Raw genomic sequence first — 19,967 nt, forward strand, 5'->3', positions numbered from 1 at the left:
GGAACAACAGGAATAACTATATTTCCTGTGAACTAACGGGAAGCCCCCTGGATTTGCATCACTTTGTGAAAACGATGTTCACATCACCAACAGGAAGGTCATATTCACAAAGCAGCCTTTAGGGTAGTCCCATGACCCTACCTCCAGGATAGACCCCTGGGGAATTTGGAAAAGAATGTAAAAAATGAGGTCCCAGCAACAAAACATTTCAGCGCCAGCAATCTGATATTCTTTTGATTAAGAAGACACAACTCCTTTTTTCAACATATTTTAAGTGAAGTACTTCCAACTGATGCTAATTTACAAAATAAATATTTTCATGAATAGTTAATTTAAAATCTACTAAATCCTGAAAATATGCTAATATTCCTTTGAGTGACTAAAGTACACTGGAGATAGATAAGAATCTGTGGTCTGTCTGCAATTTTTTATGAACATCCTGCATGATTATGGTAGTACTAAAAACAACAACAAAACAGCCCTCCCACCAGCCAAACAGAAAAACCATGCCAAAAATATATGAACAGCCCCCTCCTGTCCCAAAAGCCATAATGATCCTTTTTTTCCAATTGTATTTTATAGAGTTTTTCTTAAAATTAATTATCTTCTGAAAATTGTGCAAGGCTTTTTTCAAATTCACAGAATATTCTGAGTTGGAAGGCATCCTTAAGGATTGTTGAGTCTAGCTCTTAAAGTAAATGGCCCCATACAGGGATTGAACCCACAATCTTGGTGTTACTAGCACCATGCTTCAATCAACTGGGCTAAACTTTTAAATAAAACTGGAGCTGAATTGTTGTCATTAGTTCAAATTTCATCATGCACAGCAGATGCAGAAAGTGACTTGTCATCCTTTTCAGATATTACAAATATGTTAATTTGGAATTTGGGACTCTAAACTTAAAGTTCCCCTCAGACTAACAGGACCACTTAACTCATGCACTGACATGCAAGTAATCATGAAGTGCCACAGTTTTCCACTGTGTAGATTTGTTTTCATCCGGTCCAAAGCAATCCCCAGAAGATACATTAGGGGAATAGCTCTGCATTTACAGAGAGAAATGAGTGGGAACCCTTCTGCTTCCTCCTGTTACACTCACGTACATCAGCCTACAAGCAAAGAAGGTCTTCAGGAGAATGAGTATTATAATCCTGAAGTTTAACGAGCATTTGGAGATTATTGGGTTGCACGTGTTTCCCTTGCCTAAACACAGGCATCTGGTGCCTTCTGAAAAATGTACACAGACCAAGCAGGTATAACCAGGAACGTAGGGAAGAGCTGTTCCCACCTGGCCTGGCAATTGAAAGCAGGTGGTATCCCATAGGACATCTTGAATGGCACTGTTCTGCTGTCCTCTGTGAAGACTGGATCTGCAGAAAATTGAAATGACATAACCAAGAACTTTAAATAGCTACTTCATGACAGAAGCTTCCAGTCACTGCTGACGAGAGCTGAACTTAATTTGGTGACCTAGAGGGTTAAAGCTTCAAAACCAATAAGTCTTCCCTTGGTTTGGGGAATTCCCTGAACAGTCATAACTGGAGTCTACCCATGATTTGCTGGGAAAAAATTTTAAAAAAGGGTATGAAGATAAGCTGCCAACGTTGGTTTGTGAAGGGTCTTTTTTGTTTGTTTTGGTTTTTAATAATGAGAAAAATAACTGTGGAGAGGAGGAAAGACTGGAGCTTGCTGACATTAAAAAAAAGATGAAATTTGTCCTTTCTTCTGCTATTTTTCTGTCTGTAGACATCTGAAATGGATGGGTTTACAAAAGACATGAGAACTGTGCTCAGCTTCTGGTCTTTGCTTTTAGTTGTCAAGATGAAGGGATAGCAGATGTTCCTTTTCCTGAACCATTTTAAGAGATGAAGTTAAAATCATCAGTCCAGAAAACCTGGCTTTGTATCAACTCCTTTAAGAGTGTATTACTAAATTTTGCTAATTGCTAAGACAGTGCAGATTTTTTTTAAATCTTCTTTGTTCTAGCTAAGTGTAAATCAGGAGTTTTAGCTACATGATTTTTTCAAAATTGTTAATGGACTGTAAAATCACTTAACAAAATACTAATTTTGACTGGAATATAGCAGTGGTTTCCTCTAGTGATACTTTGCAACAAAAGAGCAGTTCTGCTAATTCAGTAGTTGTATCTAAAGGTTGAAGACAAGAATAGTAATACAGCCAGGGAGCTATTTTGACATTCTGGAAAGAGAAGAAAATATGAGAGGAATGCAAGATAAGTGTCCTGCAGTTGGCGTCAACTCCCTATTTCTGTATTTGGTGGGATGTGAAATGTGAAGATATTATTGATCCAGCTATCATGTCAGCTACATGAGTTGTATGCATGTGCACTTGGGAAGAAGTGCAGTGTCTGCTACATAGGGATAAATCTCCCTTGGGCTTCCAAGAGACTGGGTTTACACAGAGGTGGAAAGGGGTTGAGAGAGGAAATTCAGACCTAAAGTTGTCACTGTCAAACAGCCATCCTATTGGCTTAGTCTTTCTTGTGTTTCAGCTTGAAACTGTTATTGGAATTCAGCTCAAATTGGGGTTTAAACTAAAGCAATATAGAGTGGGAAATCTACACTGTTTAATCAGAAAGCATCATCAGTTCAAGCATCCCATCTAAACAGAAATTGTCATTTTATAATTAATTAATGAGGAGATGAATTAATTATGTATGTTTTTACCTTTTTGGAGCACTTTGGCTATGAATTAGGTAATTTGTAAATAGTAAGAGAATTTTGATATCTGTTGTAGCCTCACCTATCCACAGGATCTTCTCTGATTTGAAAGACATTATATTTTGTGCAGGACAAGTGACTATGTTCCCTGGAATGAGATTTTTAACATGAACAGAGTTAAATAACCAGGGAGAGTTTAATCAAATTTTTACCTTACAGTTGTGCTTTGCACGCTACAATGTGAGCTCGATTGATACCTAAGCAATTAGCCTAAGCTGGTGGCTGTTCAGCAACTGAAATTCAGTAAGCAGAGCCTGAGGTGATGTTGTGGGAAAGGGAACTACATTTTATCTTGAGAAATGCACTTCTGTAAGAGAGTGTAGCTTCCAAGAACTGACTCTGCCTTTGTATTTTTTTGGAGATGTCTGTAGCCTCCAGAAATGGTGCATTTCCAAATATGGCAGTCATCTCCCTCCTAGGCTGCTCATCTGGCTGTTTGCATCGTTCCTGTGCAAGTTCCAAGCAGTAGTCCTCAAATGCCAGGAAAGTAGCTGGACGTGGAAAAACAGGGCAAAGCGCAACAAGTCTGTAGCTGCAGTCTGACAGATGTCTTACAGGCTGCGTTGCAGAGCAGAGTTTGTTCTGTCTGCTGCAGGGAATTTTAGCAGCTTTCTCAACTCTGTCACTGACAGGGCTTAAGGCTTGTAAGGCTCAGTATGTGGGTCATGGAAGCTAGAGGTCCAGATTGGGATGCCCATTCATTAGCAGGACTTTTTTTGAACTATATGTTAATGTGATAGAAAATAGATAGGTGTCCTTCAGGCAAACACTCAGGCTGCCTGTAGCCCCCATGTGTGTGTCGTGTTGAAGGGATGTAATCTTTTTATAGTTTAATACTGATTTGCTAGGATGATTCACTAAGCTTATCAGTTGCAGACAGTCTGGGAGAATGAAATGGAATGGAAATGCTTGTCAAGAAATGAAACAATTTGCATCACTAAAATAAGCTTCTGCTTCTGGGCAGACTTATATCTTGTGGGTGGAGTAAGATAAAATTAATGTCCTCTAATGTTGCATGAGAGGCTGGCCTGTGGTGCAAGGAAGCTATGGCTATTGAAAATTGTGAGTGTACCATGCAAAACAGGGGAGGTACCTGGTGCAGTGCACCTGGCCAAAGTCTTTGGATTAGCCTGTAACTGGCTCCTAGACAAGGGATAAAGAGACTGCCTTTTCATCTACCACTCCCCCCACAGATTATGCTTCCTGCCCAGCACTGTTCCTTCTCTGTTTTGGCACTTGGAGGACAGCAGTGATTGTTCCAAGCTCCATGCAGTTTCTGGGGAAGGCGTTGTCACGCCTGGATGTCTGGGAGATAGGACAAAGTTATTTCTCTCTATTTGTCTCAATATCTCTAGTCATATATAGTGGGAAATCATTAAGTGGATTATTCGTGTAATGAGACTGATTTGAAACCAAAGTTTAGAAAGGAACAATAATTTGCATAGTTTCAGTTTAATTGCCTTGTGATGATTCCTGTACTTGCTATTAATCATCCTCTCTTGCAGCATCTCATTACTTAAGTGCCCCTTTGACCTCTGTAAAGTGACCTTTGATCAGCAAGCTTCTTCCAGTCTGGGCCTCCCATCTTCCCAGAGAAACAGAAGAAACCTCATAGTTCTTCCTAGTATAGGCAGAGTGTTATCATGTTGCTCAGGTTCTAAATGCATTTTAGTAGTTGAGGATAATGCTACTCAGCAGTGGCTGTCATCACTGGCCAACCTCCCACCCACCCACAGAGGTTGCAGTCAGTGATGGCAGGAGATGATGTTACTGTAAAATAAAGGCAGAGTTTTGTAGAGCAGGTGCCTGTTCTGCCATGGCAGGCTGCAGCCCTTGCCCCGAACAGGACCTTGTGCAGTTGTGCTCCCTGGTGCTCAGTACCTTCTTACCTTCCTTGCCTTTGGTTATTCTCATCTGAGGCATTAAAAAAACAGGAAGAATGGGGACAAAAAGAGGCTTGAAAGCACAAGCCTGTTCTTCTGGCTATGCTAAATTTGAGAACAAAACCATACTTAAATAACAACATCGTTTTCTTCTAAAACAGTGCATGTTAAATAATAGGCTGAAGGAAATATGCAGGGATTAACTTGAAAACAGATGTTTATAATGATTCAGTGACTTATGTTAAGTACATTCCCAGACGCAATTAAAACAGACTTCTTCTGAATTTAGGGGATGTGTTGATAAAAGTGATAACATTCTACATGATCCTGGAGGAGGAAGTATGAGCTGCAAGCATGCATCCTCCAGCTGAGATCTCATCAGGTCTGAAAGACTAAGAGAGGTCACACCAGGTCACTTCTTGTAATGGAAGACCCAATGTTTTTGCAGGCATTACCATGTCCTGCAAGGAGGAAAGCTGATTATTCAGTGGGTGGCACGTTTCCCTTCTGATCCTTGCTGAGGTTGCACTGCAGCATATCTTGGTGTTGTCCTCAGATCCAGTTCTCTTTCTGCATCATATGATAAAAACTCATTCTAATAATGTTAATTATCACCTTTGTGTGAATTTATAATATGACATGGTATAATAATGTAAGATAAAAATTTGTAACTAATTTTTCTTTATGTCAGTATGGAGAAAAATTCTACTTCAAGAAAAAAATTCATTGGATGTACATATACGAAAAAAAGGTATCAATAAAAGCAATAAATTTTTTAGGAGATAGCACTGTATTTTCATTGGACAGCCTTTTTTTTTTAAGTATTAAAACCCCATTTTGCTTTGATGCTTTACTTTAAAATAAAATGTATTTACCAAGTAAAAATGTTCCTGTATTATTTAGCTTTCTGGGATAGTATTTATTGGTCTCATTGAGGGCTTTCCAAATTCAAAACAGATTAGGTGCATTTTCTTTTCATTTCCCAGCAGTACTGAGATCCCAGTAGACTGTGGAGCCTGCAGGTGTAGAGGGACAGGTGTGCAGCATCTGTGCTGAAAGCTGTCTCAGGGGAGGTGCTGTCCCTGACTGCTTCTGAATAATGGCCTGAAGGGGCTGCTGAAGGATCTCTTGTGCCGGTGGTGGAATATTCAGTGATACAGATGTTTTGCTTCTTTTCCTCATAGTTTGTTTCTGAGGGGCAGGACAACAGTAAAAGCAATTGACTGCTGAGTTGCTTACCAATTGCTTCATGACTGTGAGGAGGAAAAGTATAGAGTAGCCCTGATGCACTTAAGAGCATCTTTGGTAACACAAAGTGACTGTAAAATTTTACCTATGCACCAGTTAATCTGCTTTCTCTCATGTTACTGTATGGGATTAAGCAAGCTTTCCCTGCACTGACCAGCCTTTCAGTCAGTGGGGTGCTGCTGACATCCCTGGCTCATTACAGTGTGTTCTGCCTGTCACCCAGTTCAGACATTTAATTTTCAATTTCTTTTCTTTTCAGGGATGCTCCGGTTGTGGAAAATGTGATTGCAGTGGAGTAAAAGGGCAAAAGGTAAGTCAGCTCTGTCCATTTCATTTCCTTGCCTATTTCAGCCACAGGGTATAAAATCTACTGGGAGCCAGGTGAGCCATTGGGTTCAGCGAAGGCTTGCACTGCCAGGGAACATTGCCAGGGCCAGGCCAGTGCCATCAGCAGGGTTTCTGAGCAGCAGCCATCTCTGTGGCTGCAGAGGGCAGGAGGGCCAGGGCTGGGGGGCAGGTGAATGCCCTCACTTTGGAGTGTAGCCCACAGCCTAATGTGGCCCTGCCCTCTCTCCTTCCCCATCGAGTGGGATGCTAACCCATCACTCTCACCTTTCCTTCACCTCATCTCCAGCCTCTTCAGTGGGTAGCAGGCTTGACATCCTGACCATGTCTGGAAGTGAGGCAAGCAGTTCAGTTCAGAAATTCTCCTCTCAGCATGCCATGCAGATTGCTCTCCAGGATGGCTGTGATGCATCATAGTCAATGTTCCCTGACCAGGGTTAGCCCTGGGAGGCAAAGACTTGCAGTAGGAAGAGGGAGGTTAATGATCAGCTTAGATACAGAAAAGTGTTGCAGGTCAAGAAAAAAAACAAAACAAAACTTGTGACAGATCCTTGCAAATGAGTTTTAAAGTTCCCATTCAGTTATATAAACTTCTTGAATATGAAACAAAAAAAAGGCACTTTGAAGTCTTTTTTATAAGCAGTTACAGGGAAGAAAAATTACAGTGCACTTAAGCACTCTGTGAATTCCCCCTGTAAACCACCTGCTTTTGTAAATATCATAGACATTCAACCACTCTCCTTATCTCTTCCAATTTTGCTTGTAGAGATTTTAATCTATGATATGTTCTCTTGTGCATGCAAATGTGCTGTACATCTACCATTCTAAATGAATGTAAACCAGTTTTATCATCCTGTGGTTGCTTTGGGTATGTGTTTTGAGGTAAGTTGTTTAGGTCACCCAAAGGAATACTTAGAAGAGATGGGGGGGCTTGTTTGCTTTTTGTTTTGGGGATTGTTTTGTTCTTTGAAATAAATGGACAGCTGGTGTTCTGTGTTGTCTGAAAGGCAATAGCTGCATATTTACAGATAATGGATTTAAGAATGTCTGTTGGTGACTTTTCTTTGGTGTTTTCCAGAGCTAGGAATGTAAATTACTTAATTGGAGGCCCAAGCAAAATAATTTTCTTTGTAACAGATCATAGATGAATTTGTGATACAGATAAAAAGTGTCAGGGTCTGGAACATCATTCAGATGGAGTCTCCTTTTTTAATGACCTTTTAATGTCTGTTTAATAAAAGTAAACTATATATTGAAAACAAATACAGCAAAGATTTGGGAAAGGTTCAAAACTCTGAATTTATTCCTTGATAGCTTGATCTTATTGTTCAGTAACAAGTACAAATGAGTCACGGTAGAATGAAGGAGACATGTTATAACCTTTTCCTTGAAAGACATCACTTTTCAGTTCATAGAGTATGCCAGCATCTTGTAACAAGATAATTTAAAAAATGATAGCTTGGGGAAATAAATAGTAATAAGCCTTATGCTTCATTTATTTCCAGCTGTGTTCCTGTCTGTTTGCTAGAGCTCTTGCTGGCATTTTTCATTTGCATAGTCCAGAGAATGTCTCAAAATGTTCTGTTTAAAAGAAATAGATGCTTGTCTGATATGCTAGAATCCCAAACTACCTCACATTAATGTAGGCTGTTTAAAAATGTTGATGAGAGAAAAATATCAGTCCATAGTAACAGAAGGCATATTAAGTTCCAGTGTGGCAGTGTACTCTCCACTCTTCCTAATGGGTTCCATCACAAATTTCTCTGACTTTAGGCAGGTATATAATGAAGTATTCACATAATTTTAGACTTTGTAGGAAATGTAGTTATTGACATTAGAGACATCTGGACAGGTGAATGTCTAGTTATACCTAGAAAACAATAGTCAAGACAGGCATTTGAAGGTATTTTGGAATGGATTTAACATGCATAAATCTGATTCAGATCAATGCTTGCTCATTATGTTAACTCTGTTTCAAACATACTTAAGATTTTGAATAGATGACTGAGTTTTAGTTAAAAAAAAAAATCCGCCCCCTGCCCTTCAGCCCTGTGTAGTTTTTTATCCTGATTCGTTATATTTGATGTCTGTCTAGAGTAAGGATAGCCTGCCACTTGGTCCCAAGCCTGGAGACAGAGCCTGGTGAGGGAAAGTAAGGGGAGCATCCTTCCTGCTTGCCTCTGTAATATTTCTGGCATTTCCAACGAATGCATTTGGATTTGAAACATGTCCCTGCTAAACGTGGTTCCCATTAACACACACATCAGTAATGGTACCTGTTACTTCAAAAATCTATGTGAGTATTTCTTAATCAGAGGACAGATTAGAAAGACTGATTTTAGCCAGGATCTGGGCTAGGAGAAGGCTGCCATGCCCAGCTCCTGTGGTACCCTAGGAGACCACATAAAAGAACATCTGCTCTCCTCTTCTCATGTGGGAGGACATATCCACTCTACCCTCCACCATCCACAGCCAACATTCTGCCCACACTGGAAACCCTTTTGATCTGGCTTCCATGTCATGCAGAAGTGCACAAATGCTGAAGGGCCTTTTCCAATCCTCCACTCTTCAGCAATCCACCCACACCACTTCACTGCCGTGGGAGCTCTGGGAGCTGCGGAAGTGGGTGCTGGGTTTACTCTTTAATGCCTTAATTATTAACATCTGGAGAGATATTTCCTACTGTAGTGTGGGAAGAAGTTCCAGACCCAGAAGTTCCAGACTGAGGTTCAATTAAAATTCATTTGGCCAAATAATCATATTCATGATCTCATCAGAAGAAGTGCTGAAAATGGTATTTGACTTAAAAGCTGTGAAATGCCCAGGAAATAGTACCCCAGAGCATTTCAGACATGGAAGAGTAAATCACATTGCCATATTTTTCTCTCTCCTTTGAGAATAATTTCATCAATATGATGGCCATATTTAGAGTACATTTAAAATCTTCTCTCATCAGACTGTTTCCATGAAAATTGCATTTCTATGCCAAACTCCTTTAATATGACTCATATGTTATCAAGGGCATATAATTGAAAAACTCTTAAGAGTTTTCATCCCTTTCAGAAAATTCAGAAAGTGAGTGTAATTGCAACAGATGGCCCTTATCCTATAAAGCCTTTATTATTACGCTGAACATCAAGCTGTTGTTTTAAGCTATATAATGTCAAGTATCACATATTTGCCAAACAAAAGGTACAGAAATTTTAGAAAAACATAATATTGCTAAAATAATAAATAGTACCTTACTGTTTTCCATTAGAGAGATTAGCCTAAAACATCTTCATTTATTACCTCATACTTTTTATTTGGTTTTCTGCGTAATAACTTGACTGTTCTCTTAAACCTCACTGAAGTGTGAGATCTGTTTAAACTGATTAGAGTGTTGAATGCTTGCCTGCATTTTATTGAGCTACTCAGAAGAAGACTGAAGCTATGTTTTCTCTTTTATGCCTACCTAGATTTTGTGAACAATTTCAAGCAGCTCTTGAGATAAGAAGTGCTAGCTGTTAGTGTGTGCAGAAAAAACATGTTAAGCATTTAATTACCATTCAGAACAGAGACTGCACAGAGATGACTAAAATTCTCCATGCACTTACTTTTTCTAAAAATGTTCCTTTTGTCATTCATTACCATTTGCACTACTTTTACTCTGTATCAGAAACACGTGTAAATGGCGGCAACACTGGAACCTTGCTGTAAGTAATACAGAATGATTAATCTTTTTAGACTTATCAAGTTAGAATGCACTGAAGTATAAATCCTCATTCTTTAGTATAAATATTTTATGATGATTTCACTGTCTCAGCATTACCCACTGAAAGTTGAAGTCAACAAGAATATCAAACATGCTTTTGTCATTGAGCATGAAGTATTGCAATTTAAAAAAAAAATCTTTGCTAAATAGAAGATAAGAATGGAATTAACTCTTAATGTACTGCTGGTTTTGACATTTTTATTGTTTGAAAGCAGGAAAACTTGAGCAAATAATGTTATTTTGGCTTATATTTGTTTCCCTTCTTCTGAGGCTCTATCTGTGTTATTATACCTACATAAATTTTAATTCTCTGTTTGCCTTGATGGATGCATCACCCATGTGTGGATTGACCATGCTGCAGAACTACACAGACTTGGCTTTGCTTGAGGTATTTTAGATCTGGAAGCTAGCTTTAGATCTGGAAGGTAGCTCTGACTTATACTGAGAGTCAGTGGGACATCTCTGGAGTTCCCCATCACAGAAACAGAGACCAGTGTTTTCCCTCCTGCACACTTCTACAGCCTTAAAAATCACAGATGGTTTTGGTGTATGCAGGGTGTTGTGCTTCTGCCTTTGCTCTGTGTAATGAAAAGTTGACTGTTGCAGTTGACTGTGTCCTTGTATTTTTTTTTTAAGGTTTACCAGACTAGGAGGACCTTTGAGGGTTTTTTGTCATTTTACATATCAAAAGATACAACAAAAATATTTCTAATATTGATGATTTAACACAATATAAATCCCCTTGTTGGAGACAAGCCCTGGCAGTCAGTGGGAAGATCACTATTAAGTACTTTGAGTTACCCTGATGATATATAAGAGGCAACAAGTCAGTTACTTTAGTGGAGCAAATCAGTAACCATTAGACCTATCTTTTCATAGTCAACCTTTATTAGATATTTTAGAATCAAGAATGTTATTTTTTTTAAAATCACTTTTCATTGACACTGCTTGGTTTTAGTAAGCACTGCTCAGGGTTCCTATTTTAGTCTCCCGAGAACCAGAGGACACAGTCTTAAGCTGCAGCAAGGGAAATATAGGTTGGATATTAGGAAAAAGTTTTTTACTGAAAGAGTGATAAAGTACTAGAATTGTCTGCCCAGGGAGGTGGTGGAATCGCCATCCCTGGATGTGTTTAAAAAAAGATTGGACGTGGCACTTGGTGCCCTGGTTTAGTTGAGGTGTTTGGGCATGGGTTGGACTCAATGATCTTGAAGGTCTCTTCCAACCTTGTGATTCTGTGAAGTGGCTGCTGTAGGAACTTTGAGCCCAGCTCCAGCTTATGTCTGAGATGGAAAGACCTTGAACAGGGGACATTAAGGAAACCACAACCAAATAATGGTCTCCAGGGATGGCCATAAAGTTGGAAAGAGGGGTGACAGGCAATGTGGGAAGCAAAATGTATTTGCAGTTTGGAAAGGGCTGATAGATAACATGAAATCATCTAATTATGTCTGAAAGGGCAGACTCGGAAGACAGTAATAAAATAAGCAGAGATACTGATCAGCTGCAGATCTGATGTTCTACAGGGAAACTTGTGATTCATAAATTTTTTTGAAAGTCAGGATATTGTCACAAGGGTTTTTGTCAGTTCTGCTTTGACAGTAGTATGTTTTTATTGATTCATCCTTTACTCTGAGAAAAATAATCTTTTGAATTCAAATCAGGGGAAAAGAACATAAATTTTCATTAAGAGGCCTGCTATTCTTGAAAACAACAAACAAAATATCAAACAACTTTGAATAATATTGACTGTGATATGCTAAATGTTGAAATGTTGTCTACTCTTTCCCAGCTGTCAGACCAAAGTGCTAAGTGGCACCTGAAACCATCGTCTTTTCTTAGTTTTAAATAGTTATAGGAACCATTTGTCCCAATTGTGTCTGGCAACATTTTCTATGTTAAGATACATTTTTTGCACTCAGTACAGTGAGTATCTGTGATTAATACAAAACAGTGGATTACACTGATCAATTTATCTCTATGGAAGGAGGGCTATAAAAGCAGCAGTATTATGTGCTGAGACATGCTCATATTTAGTTTTCAGAGCTGTCTTCTGAAGGTATTCACAAAGTAATATTTCATTTGGCACACTATGACCTTTTAAGCAGCTGTTGCTAGATGCACTGTCTTTGCTTTTAAGGGTATTGGCACAATGAGCTAAAGCTCTGTTCTTCATGGAATAAAACAACCTCACAGGACTTGATTTTATATTTGCACAACTGTTAGTGTATTCCTTCATTATGGTTTCTTGAAGGTTCTTAGCTTGATCTGAAGTATGTGAGCCTCCAATGAATTAGTCAAATTTCCCCAGTGTGAGATATGAGATACAAGATATGAAAAGATATGTAAGACCTCTGCTTCTCTGAAATCTTCACACTCAGGAACTGGAGCTGCCCAGTGCCTGTGCAATACCTGTGCACAGCTTGAAAACTCCCCAAATTTAAAATTATGTCTATACAGGGTCAATATCTGCTGACTAGATACTGATTACAAAACTTTTGTCCTGTGCAGTTTTTCAATATCTAGTCTAATTGCCCACTAAAACTCTGTGATGCTGCAGGGGTTTGTTGGTGTAACTTAGGAGTCTGGGACAGCAAGCCCTGAGGTGCAGCAGTAGCTACATTTTGGAGTTAATCCTTTAAGTTTTTTTAAATAATCCTGCTCTTCAATGTATATTGTATTTACTGGGATCTCAGACCAAGACAGACATTAAAGTAGACAGTTCTGTGATATGCCAGTTCCCACACAAGAATTTAATCCTTGATGCACTTAATAATCAGTTTCTGTGTACATTTTCTCTGTAGCAATATCCACAAGAAGTGACCTGGGTGTATATAATTGTCACTAGGGAGCCATAGTAATGTGGTATATGGTAGTCTTCTTAAATCACTTTCTGGTCTTTCTAGCCAAGAGCAAAAAGTAGTTTGGGAAATTGGTGGGTTTTGTTTTTTTGGGGTTGATTTTTTTTTTTTTTAAATCTCACACCTCATGGTAGTTAGTTGTTTGCTTCCTTTCTCTCAGCTACTTCTTATTTCAGATTTTAGACTTATGCTCTCAGAGAAAGGTCATAACTAAGATTAGTCGCTGAAAACATCTGGCTATATGATGTCGGCCTTCAGAAAAGCAGATCTGGATTTTCTCAAAGTTTGGATTTCATTAAGGAAGGGTAAAAAGCCAAATTTTATACAAAGTTCTCAAAACCCCTTCCAGCAGAAGCAATAGCAAAGCTTGTAACAGTATATGCCTGGAAGGAGACAGAAGAGTAAGAAGCAGCATGAAAGTGGGATTTTTCAAAGAGGAAACCTGAAGTAGCTGCTAAAGAAGTGATAGTGGAACACACTTTATCACACAGGGAAGTTTCTAACCTGCTGGAGACCATTTTTAGTTTAGCCACAAAAGAAGTTTAATATCACAGTAGGAGCAAAAACAGTTGGCAAACCATATTTAAGAGATGTTGAAGAGGATTTATATTTCTTTTCAACTAACTACAACACCTGAGAAAGGACTACAGAATAGTTAATTGAAGTATTGATAACGTAGCAAAGAGAGTTCAATTAAATGATGAAAATCATGACTAGCTTTCAGTAATGAAGTGTTCTCTTATATAATCTTTACCAGCAAGAGAAACGCAAAATCAAGGTAAAGCCAAGGGAAAAGAAACTTTGACTCCTGTCTGGAAAATCATGTTTATATCTCTTAGAATATTTAAGAGTGATCATAATGGCAAAACGTACTCATAAATTTTGTAGCTCTTAAAGAAAGCATGTGACAGCTTCCACCGAAGTTCATCTGGAACATTTTTTAATGTATTGATATGCCAACAAAAATAATTCTCACCAAGGCTTGTGTCAAAGTTCAGTGTGCACAGTGTACTGAGCTGAGTGAGCACAGTCACCAGCCTCAAATGGGGTGTTCTCTCACTCTTTTCTCACTGAGTGTAAACAGATGCAACAAAAGCATTTCATGACTAGTTAGCAGAATACTTAATGCCTTGAGGGGGTTTGGTAACCCTTAATTTTGTTAGGTTTGCTCAAGTGCCAAGCAAAGTCTGAAAGATGGTGCAGAACTGCAAAATAAATGGGTTTAAGTGGTGGTGATGGAGGGGGAGGGACTCTGGTCCAGAGGAACAGTCTAAAATGCCCTCTGGCTCCAGTGTCAGTAGTTGGGTGAAATGAAGGGAGGAATACCAAAGGTTTGTATAGCGAGCAATGAACAGAGAAACCAGTGCTGCCTCCATCCGTATTGCAGCACCTTTAATGGGATAGTGAGTTAAGGATGTGATCACAGCACCTCAACTCAAACTTCGTTTCTGTCTGAAAGTGTGGAAATAGAGGCTGGAAATCCAGCAAGGACACATCCAGCCCCGTGAAATTCCTATAAAAGATCTCAGTAGGAAGTTCTAGTATTAAATGCAGTGAAATCAGTGTCAAGGCAGGAGAACTGAGTGACCCCGTTTCCCTCATCAAAAAAGGGGAAAGCTAGTGTTTGTGACACTCTCCAGAGTATAAGCTCTAGATAGCAGAACTGCCTTTGCCCGCTGTCTGTCACTGGGCTCCATTCAGGAGGAGCAGGAGAGGGGCTCGAGGGCAGGGCTGTGCCCTGGGGCTGGCAGTGTCCCAGGAGCCGGGCTGTGTCACTTCCCCGCGGGATCCTCTGGGTGGCAGTCAGACATTATGGATGTCGTTTATTCTGACCGGCCTCTTTACGTCTCCCTGTCCTTTTTTTGGTCAGAAAATCCTTAAAGCCACCTGCTGAGCAATACACCAACTTCTGGTTGACACTTACTGACAAAGATACTGACATGCTCTACAGTGTCGTAAAAAGAAAGATAATTGTTTTCATTATTGTTAATAATTATTGCATCTTTGTTAACTTTATTGACTGAGGCTGAACAACCCTGGAGGTATTACAAAACTATGTATTGTGGACACAAAAATGTGTATTATGGTTGAGTCAAAAGACAATTAAGTGAAGAAGCACTGTTTGACACTTTTGTGGCACAATGTTGTCTGCCTCGTGATATTTACATGATTAAAAGTCAAAAACCAGAGTATTTCCTCTATTTTGTGGAAAGACATTTTACTCCTATGGAACTTTCAAAATGTTTTAATTTTTAGAAATGCCATTTCCAACCTGACCCAAAAAAGCAGCTAGACTAGCACTGTCTCAAATAGTGCTGTCTGTCGCATGCCCTCAAGATCTGAATACCTCATTATGAGAACTTTATTGCAGTCTGTACTGTCCAGGACCAGCTGCCCATGTTTTTACTATTTATGGAAGAGATTATTTTCTGTAAATATGTCCATGACGAACCTTTGGCAAGAGAATAAAACTTGCATGTAACGTCACATTTCATTCCCAATCTAGGATCTGAACAAAAATAAATTAAAAACCCAGAGAAGTTTAAGACCCTTTTTTCCCCCCTGCTGTTTCATCTTTAAATGTGAGCCTTTAAACAATGCCAAATGCAAACAAATGCTAAATAATTTTCATTAATGAAGTAGGAAGGGTGTGGAACATTTTTACCCCTTATATTCTTGGACCTTCAACACTGGAAGTGATTTAATACAATGTGTAATAAAACAAAGGAAGAGTTACTCAGACCTAATGTGTTCAGCAGATGATTAGAAGGGGTGGGAAATATAGCACCCTTTTGATTCAACCTGTATGCAGGTGATAGAACTTCCTTTTTCTTTTTTCAGTGCAAACACATTTGTCCTTCAAACATCCTCTTCCCTTATGGTTCTTTGAGGTTCTTCTGTTCCCCTGAGTAACTTTAGGTGATGAGAAGAGGTTCCTTAAATGATATGTGATAAAAGGTTTAAAAACTAAAATAAAGTTGGAGAACCTCATGTGTATCTTTGTAAAAAGGTTTCTGTGACTTTCTTCTGAAACATCATAGGCTGTGTTATTGTGTTGGCCTTTTTTTCCTTTTTTTAAATCAAGAGAAGTTTAAACAAAAAGACAATGACCCACATATTTTGGTGTTAAACTGCCAAACTCTGTGCAGGCAGATTTCCACAGCTGAAGATAAGGTTTAGTTGTTGTCATTCATCTTCCTCTCCCTCATTTTCTATTTCTGTACTTCATATACCATGCTCTCAACCATGCTATGAATAAATATGTACCCCCTCAGCATCCCAGCTACTTCTGGATCTGTAACATTTATCTATGCTGGAATGCAACATCGCACAATGACCCAAAGACATGCAAATATAAGGAATATTGAGAGCTTAAGATAAGAGTGCACATGGCTCAAGAAGTCCTAAAATGTGAACTTTGGGCAGCTGCATTGAAAAAACTGCATTTGGAAAATGACGAATAACTATGGGTCAAGGAAGAAGAGAAATTGCAAGAAGATTTCTAAATTATGTAGGGAGAAGCTCTTATAATTGGTTTAACTGAAATTGTATGATGTTGATACAATTGATGAGGAAACCAATTGCTTGGCACCTATTAAATGATAGCCAAGATTGGCTTTTGAATGTTAATTTTACTTCACTCACTTCTTATTCAGCTTCTGAATTTCTTTGAGACACACTGTATATCTGTGTACTTAAACACCAGCTAAGCACATAGATACTGATATATAGGGGAAAGGATAATCAAAGATTGTTATTTCTATTTTTATATTCCTGGGAAACACTTAGCAGCTTCCTGAGGAATGTTCTGTACAGCCATGAGGTGCCACAGAAATATGCTTTTGCTCTAAGCATTCTTTAGTATTTAGGAGGCAGAAGCCCAGGCTCAGTCCCTGAGCCTTAAACCTGAAAAGCCCTCTAATGAAATATTTATATCAGTGCAGTCACTATCGGAGGTTTGGGCTCATCTTGTCTCAAGCTGCAGAGGTTCCTCACTGTTGTAAATTCATGACCCCTGAGAAAGGATACTTTCCTAGTAGGAAGATTAATCCTGTCAGGGAGTGAAAAAACAGTGAGATTTGGTGATCAGGGTGCCTGCCCCATGGTATATGAACCTGTATAAGTTCCTGTAAATTAAGGGTGCAGCAGTGTATGGGTTCCTGTAAATTAAGGGTACAGCACTGGTTTTTGCACCATAAATAGCTGCTTCCCAGTGTCCTCCCCCTGAGAACCCATTTGGCTGTGGCACTGAAGGAGTCCTACAGGTGAAAGTCACTGGGGAGGTTGCAAAGGGAGAAGGAGATGCCGAATGAGCACCATAGCAAAGAGATCATGAGTAACAGAGTTCCCCAGCAGCTCTTGGGGTGGCCCTTTGTTGTCACACACATCTGAGTATAGTGTAGAGCAGTATAGTGTATATCCATCCTGGTAGTGCTTGCAATTGTTCAGGGCCTCAGCCACCCTGGCTGGAGCTGTGCAGACAATGTGAGACTGTCATGGCTGCTCCTTCTGCTAGTCATGCCAAAAATGCTACACGCGTGTTTCCATGGGACTGAGTTCTTTCAGATGCCTCCTGGCAATGCAAGAATCCAGATTTTGCTGACTCTCCCCCCTTTCTCTGCCTTAGCCCCTCTTCCATTCTGCATACTGTCAGGAACTCAGCCTCAAAGCTTCTGGGTGAGCCAAGATCTTTACAGAGCTCCTACACAGATTCTTTGCGTGTCTGCAGAGTTATGTTTGTGTAATTAATTGCTTGTTACTTGTGTGGCTCCAGAATTGTATAGCTGTGGTGCAGATAGATTCTGCTGAAGAATGTGCAGTGGGAATTTTGTAATGTTAAACATGCTCAGTGCACTTGAGGACACATGTCCTGTAAGCATATAGCAGTAATTCTGCTTGACTGATATCCGCTTCACACTTTCAATAAAATACTGAAAATGCTAAGTGCAGCTGAGGACAAACAGATGACATTTATTGTACATGTTTATTTTATTCCTGAAATATATTCAGGGCCAGTGCTCCCTCTGGTGGTTAAAAATACCATTTTAATAAAGAATTGGCTATTCTCTGTGTCTTCTCTAATGTAACACTGAGCAATACTGAGCCAATTACAATTCTCTAGCACATATTTAAAAGAGTGTGGAGAGAAACACTGTGACTTGAGAGCCATACTCGGGTTGCACAGTGCTGTTTCCCACTGTGGGCTGTAATTACTGGTCTAACACCTTGGAGCCAATTCACTGAGTGCTCACAGTTACAGCTGCTGAAGGAACAAATACAGAGCCTGCATTCACCTCTCATGTGGCTGGGAAAAGTCTGGGTAGAGGCCATGTAGTACATTGCAAGGCTGTTGTCCATTGCTGTGGGTTTTATGAGGTCACACTGGAGCATCAAGGTGTAATGACTGTTTTGAATGGCAGCTTTTCTTGTTAACAGTCAGGCTCTTTTTTTACTCTATTTGGAAACTGCATTGTCAATTTTCATCTTGAAACAGCTGCATTTCTTTGCCACATATGCCCTTGGTAGAATTTCAGATCAATGAATGTTAACTTTTGGGAACAGGATAGCACGTGCGTTTGTGGGAAGATGTGGGGTTTCCAGCCCCAGATTGGGGTGACCCCGAAAGATGGAAAAGTCTTTCCTCCAACCTGTGCCTTCAAAGACAGACTCAGTAGTCCTCTGTTGCCTGTTCTTAAGGTTGTTTATTGTTGTTTATCTAAATGATTCTTCTCCCTGAACTGCTGTGGCCCGTTCAGCAGGTCAGACAAAGGCACACTGCCCTCCCAGGGGCTGCTGCCATCTTTTATATCACACATTACGTGTTACATGTTTATACCTTTTCCCCAATGCCTACTATCTATATTGAATGGTGACTTTCTACTCTAAACCAATCTGTGAGTGCCAACATCACCAAAGACATGGAGGCTAGGAAGGAGAAAGAAGGAGGACAGGGCACACCCAAATCCCTCCATCTTAGAACTCCTGACCCCCATGTACAAAACTTGGACCCCTGCGTACAAGGCTTAAAACCCCCCTGTACAGCACTCAAAAATCCTTCCTTTCACTTTGTGACTACTTCTACTACAATACCTAAACTTGTGTGTGTGGCTTGTAATTCTTCATACAGAGTTGGTAATTTGCTCCACGGGCTAAGATTGAAACCCCACATGTGTCTTTGGCTGCATGCCAGGGTCTCAGAGCCCCCTGCCAGCGGCTCTGGCCATCCAGGGCACCCAGAGGGATGTCCTGGTTCCCACAGGAAGAGTTTTGAGTTTATAACACGTTGGAGTCAGCAGTGACAGTGGTCTGAAGACAGCCCTCTGGCAAGGGCCCTCTGGCCAAGGATTTGTTGGCTCCCAGCTCAGTTTCCCTTGCAGTGAAGGCCCAGCTGAGGAGCTGTGGTGGAGGATCTCCAGCAGACCCCACTGTGCTGGTGTGAGAAACTGCTCTTGCTGCCCTTCCATCTTGTGTCCTTGTGTCCTGCTGTGTCTTCCTCTCCTGGGCTTTGGCAGCTGCCTGGTCACCTGGCTCAGCTCACAGAGGCCAGACCAAGCTCACTCCCTAAAGAAAAGGGAGTAAATTTAGTGAGCTGAGCTGGTGCAGTGGAGGCTGAGGGAATCATACCAGGTGGTGTAAAGAAGGGTGAGGTGGCACCATCCCTTTAAAAGGAGAAGAGCCACCTTTGCTGGGTAGATCAGTTTAGCTGCCTTGTGGCATCTTCCCCTTAGACTGAGTTGAATGCCTTTTCAGCTGAGGGACAGACACGTGTCTGTCCTGCTTTTTCAGCTGCTGGGGGATCTCTGGCAGAGGCAAATGTTAAGAAATGAAGCATCTTTCAAATGGCTTTGGGGAGATCTACACATTGTTATTCACCATGTGCCTGAGTCTCTGGAGAGCCTGAGAACATCAGATTTGTACAGACACAGACACTCTGTGAGCCCACACTTTGGGAATCAGTTGATTTATATCCATGTTACCAGTCTCTCAAGCCTAAAACCTCCCAGTCCAGCAGTCCCTAGGCAAAGTAATAGGGGAAATAATTTATAATGGGGTGGTGATTATTTCCTCCCCCTCAGCCCTTGATATATTACAGCTGAACCGTCTGAAATTACTTGTTTTATGTGACTCCCTTGC

At 40.2% G+C, this 19,967-nt stretch overlaps 1 protein-coding gene across 1 annotated transcript in view; it reads left to right on the forward strand.

The window, feature by feature from the left end:
• Positions 1 to 19,967, forward strand: part of COL4A1 (collagen type IV alpha 1 chain) — a 119,776-nt gene that overhangs the window by 41,377 nt on the left and 58,432 nt on the right. Inside the window, exon 2 of the mRNA XM_038131715.1 lies at positions 6,133 to 6,183. Within this exon, the coding sequence (XP_037987643.1) occupies positions 6,133 to 6,183 (51 nt within the window). The remainder of the gene's footprint in view (positions 1 to 6,132; positions 6,184 to 19,967) is intronic.

Source organism: Motacilla alba, chromosome 1 (assembly GCF_015832195.1).
Source record: "Motacilla alba alba isolate MOTALB_02 chromosome 1, Motacilla_alba_V1.0_pri, whole genome shotgun sequence".
Taxonomy (NCBI): domain Eukaryota; kingdom Metazoa; phylum Chordata; class Aves; order Passeriformes; family Motacillidae; genus Motacilla; species Motacilla alba.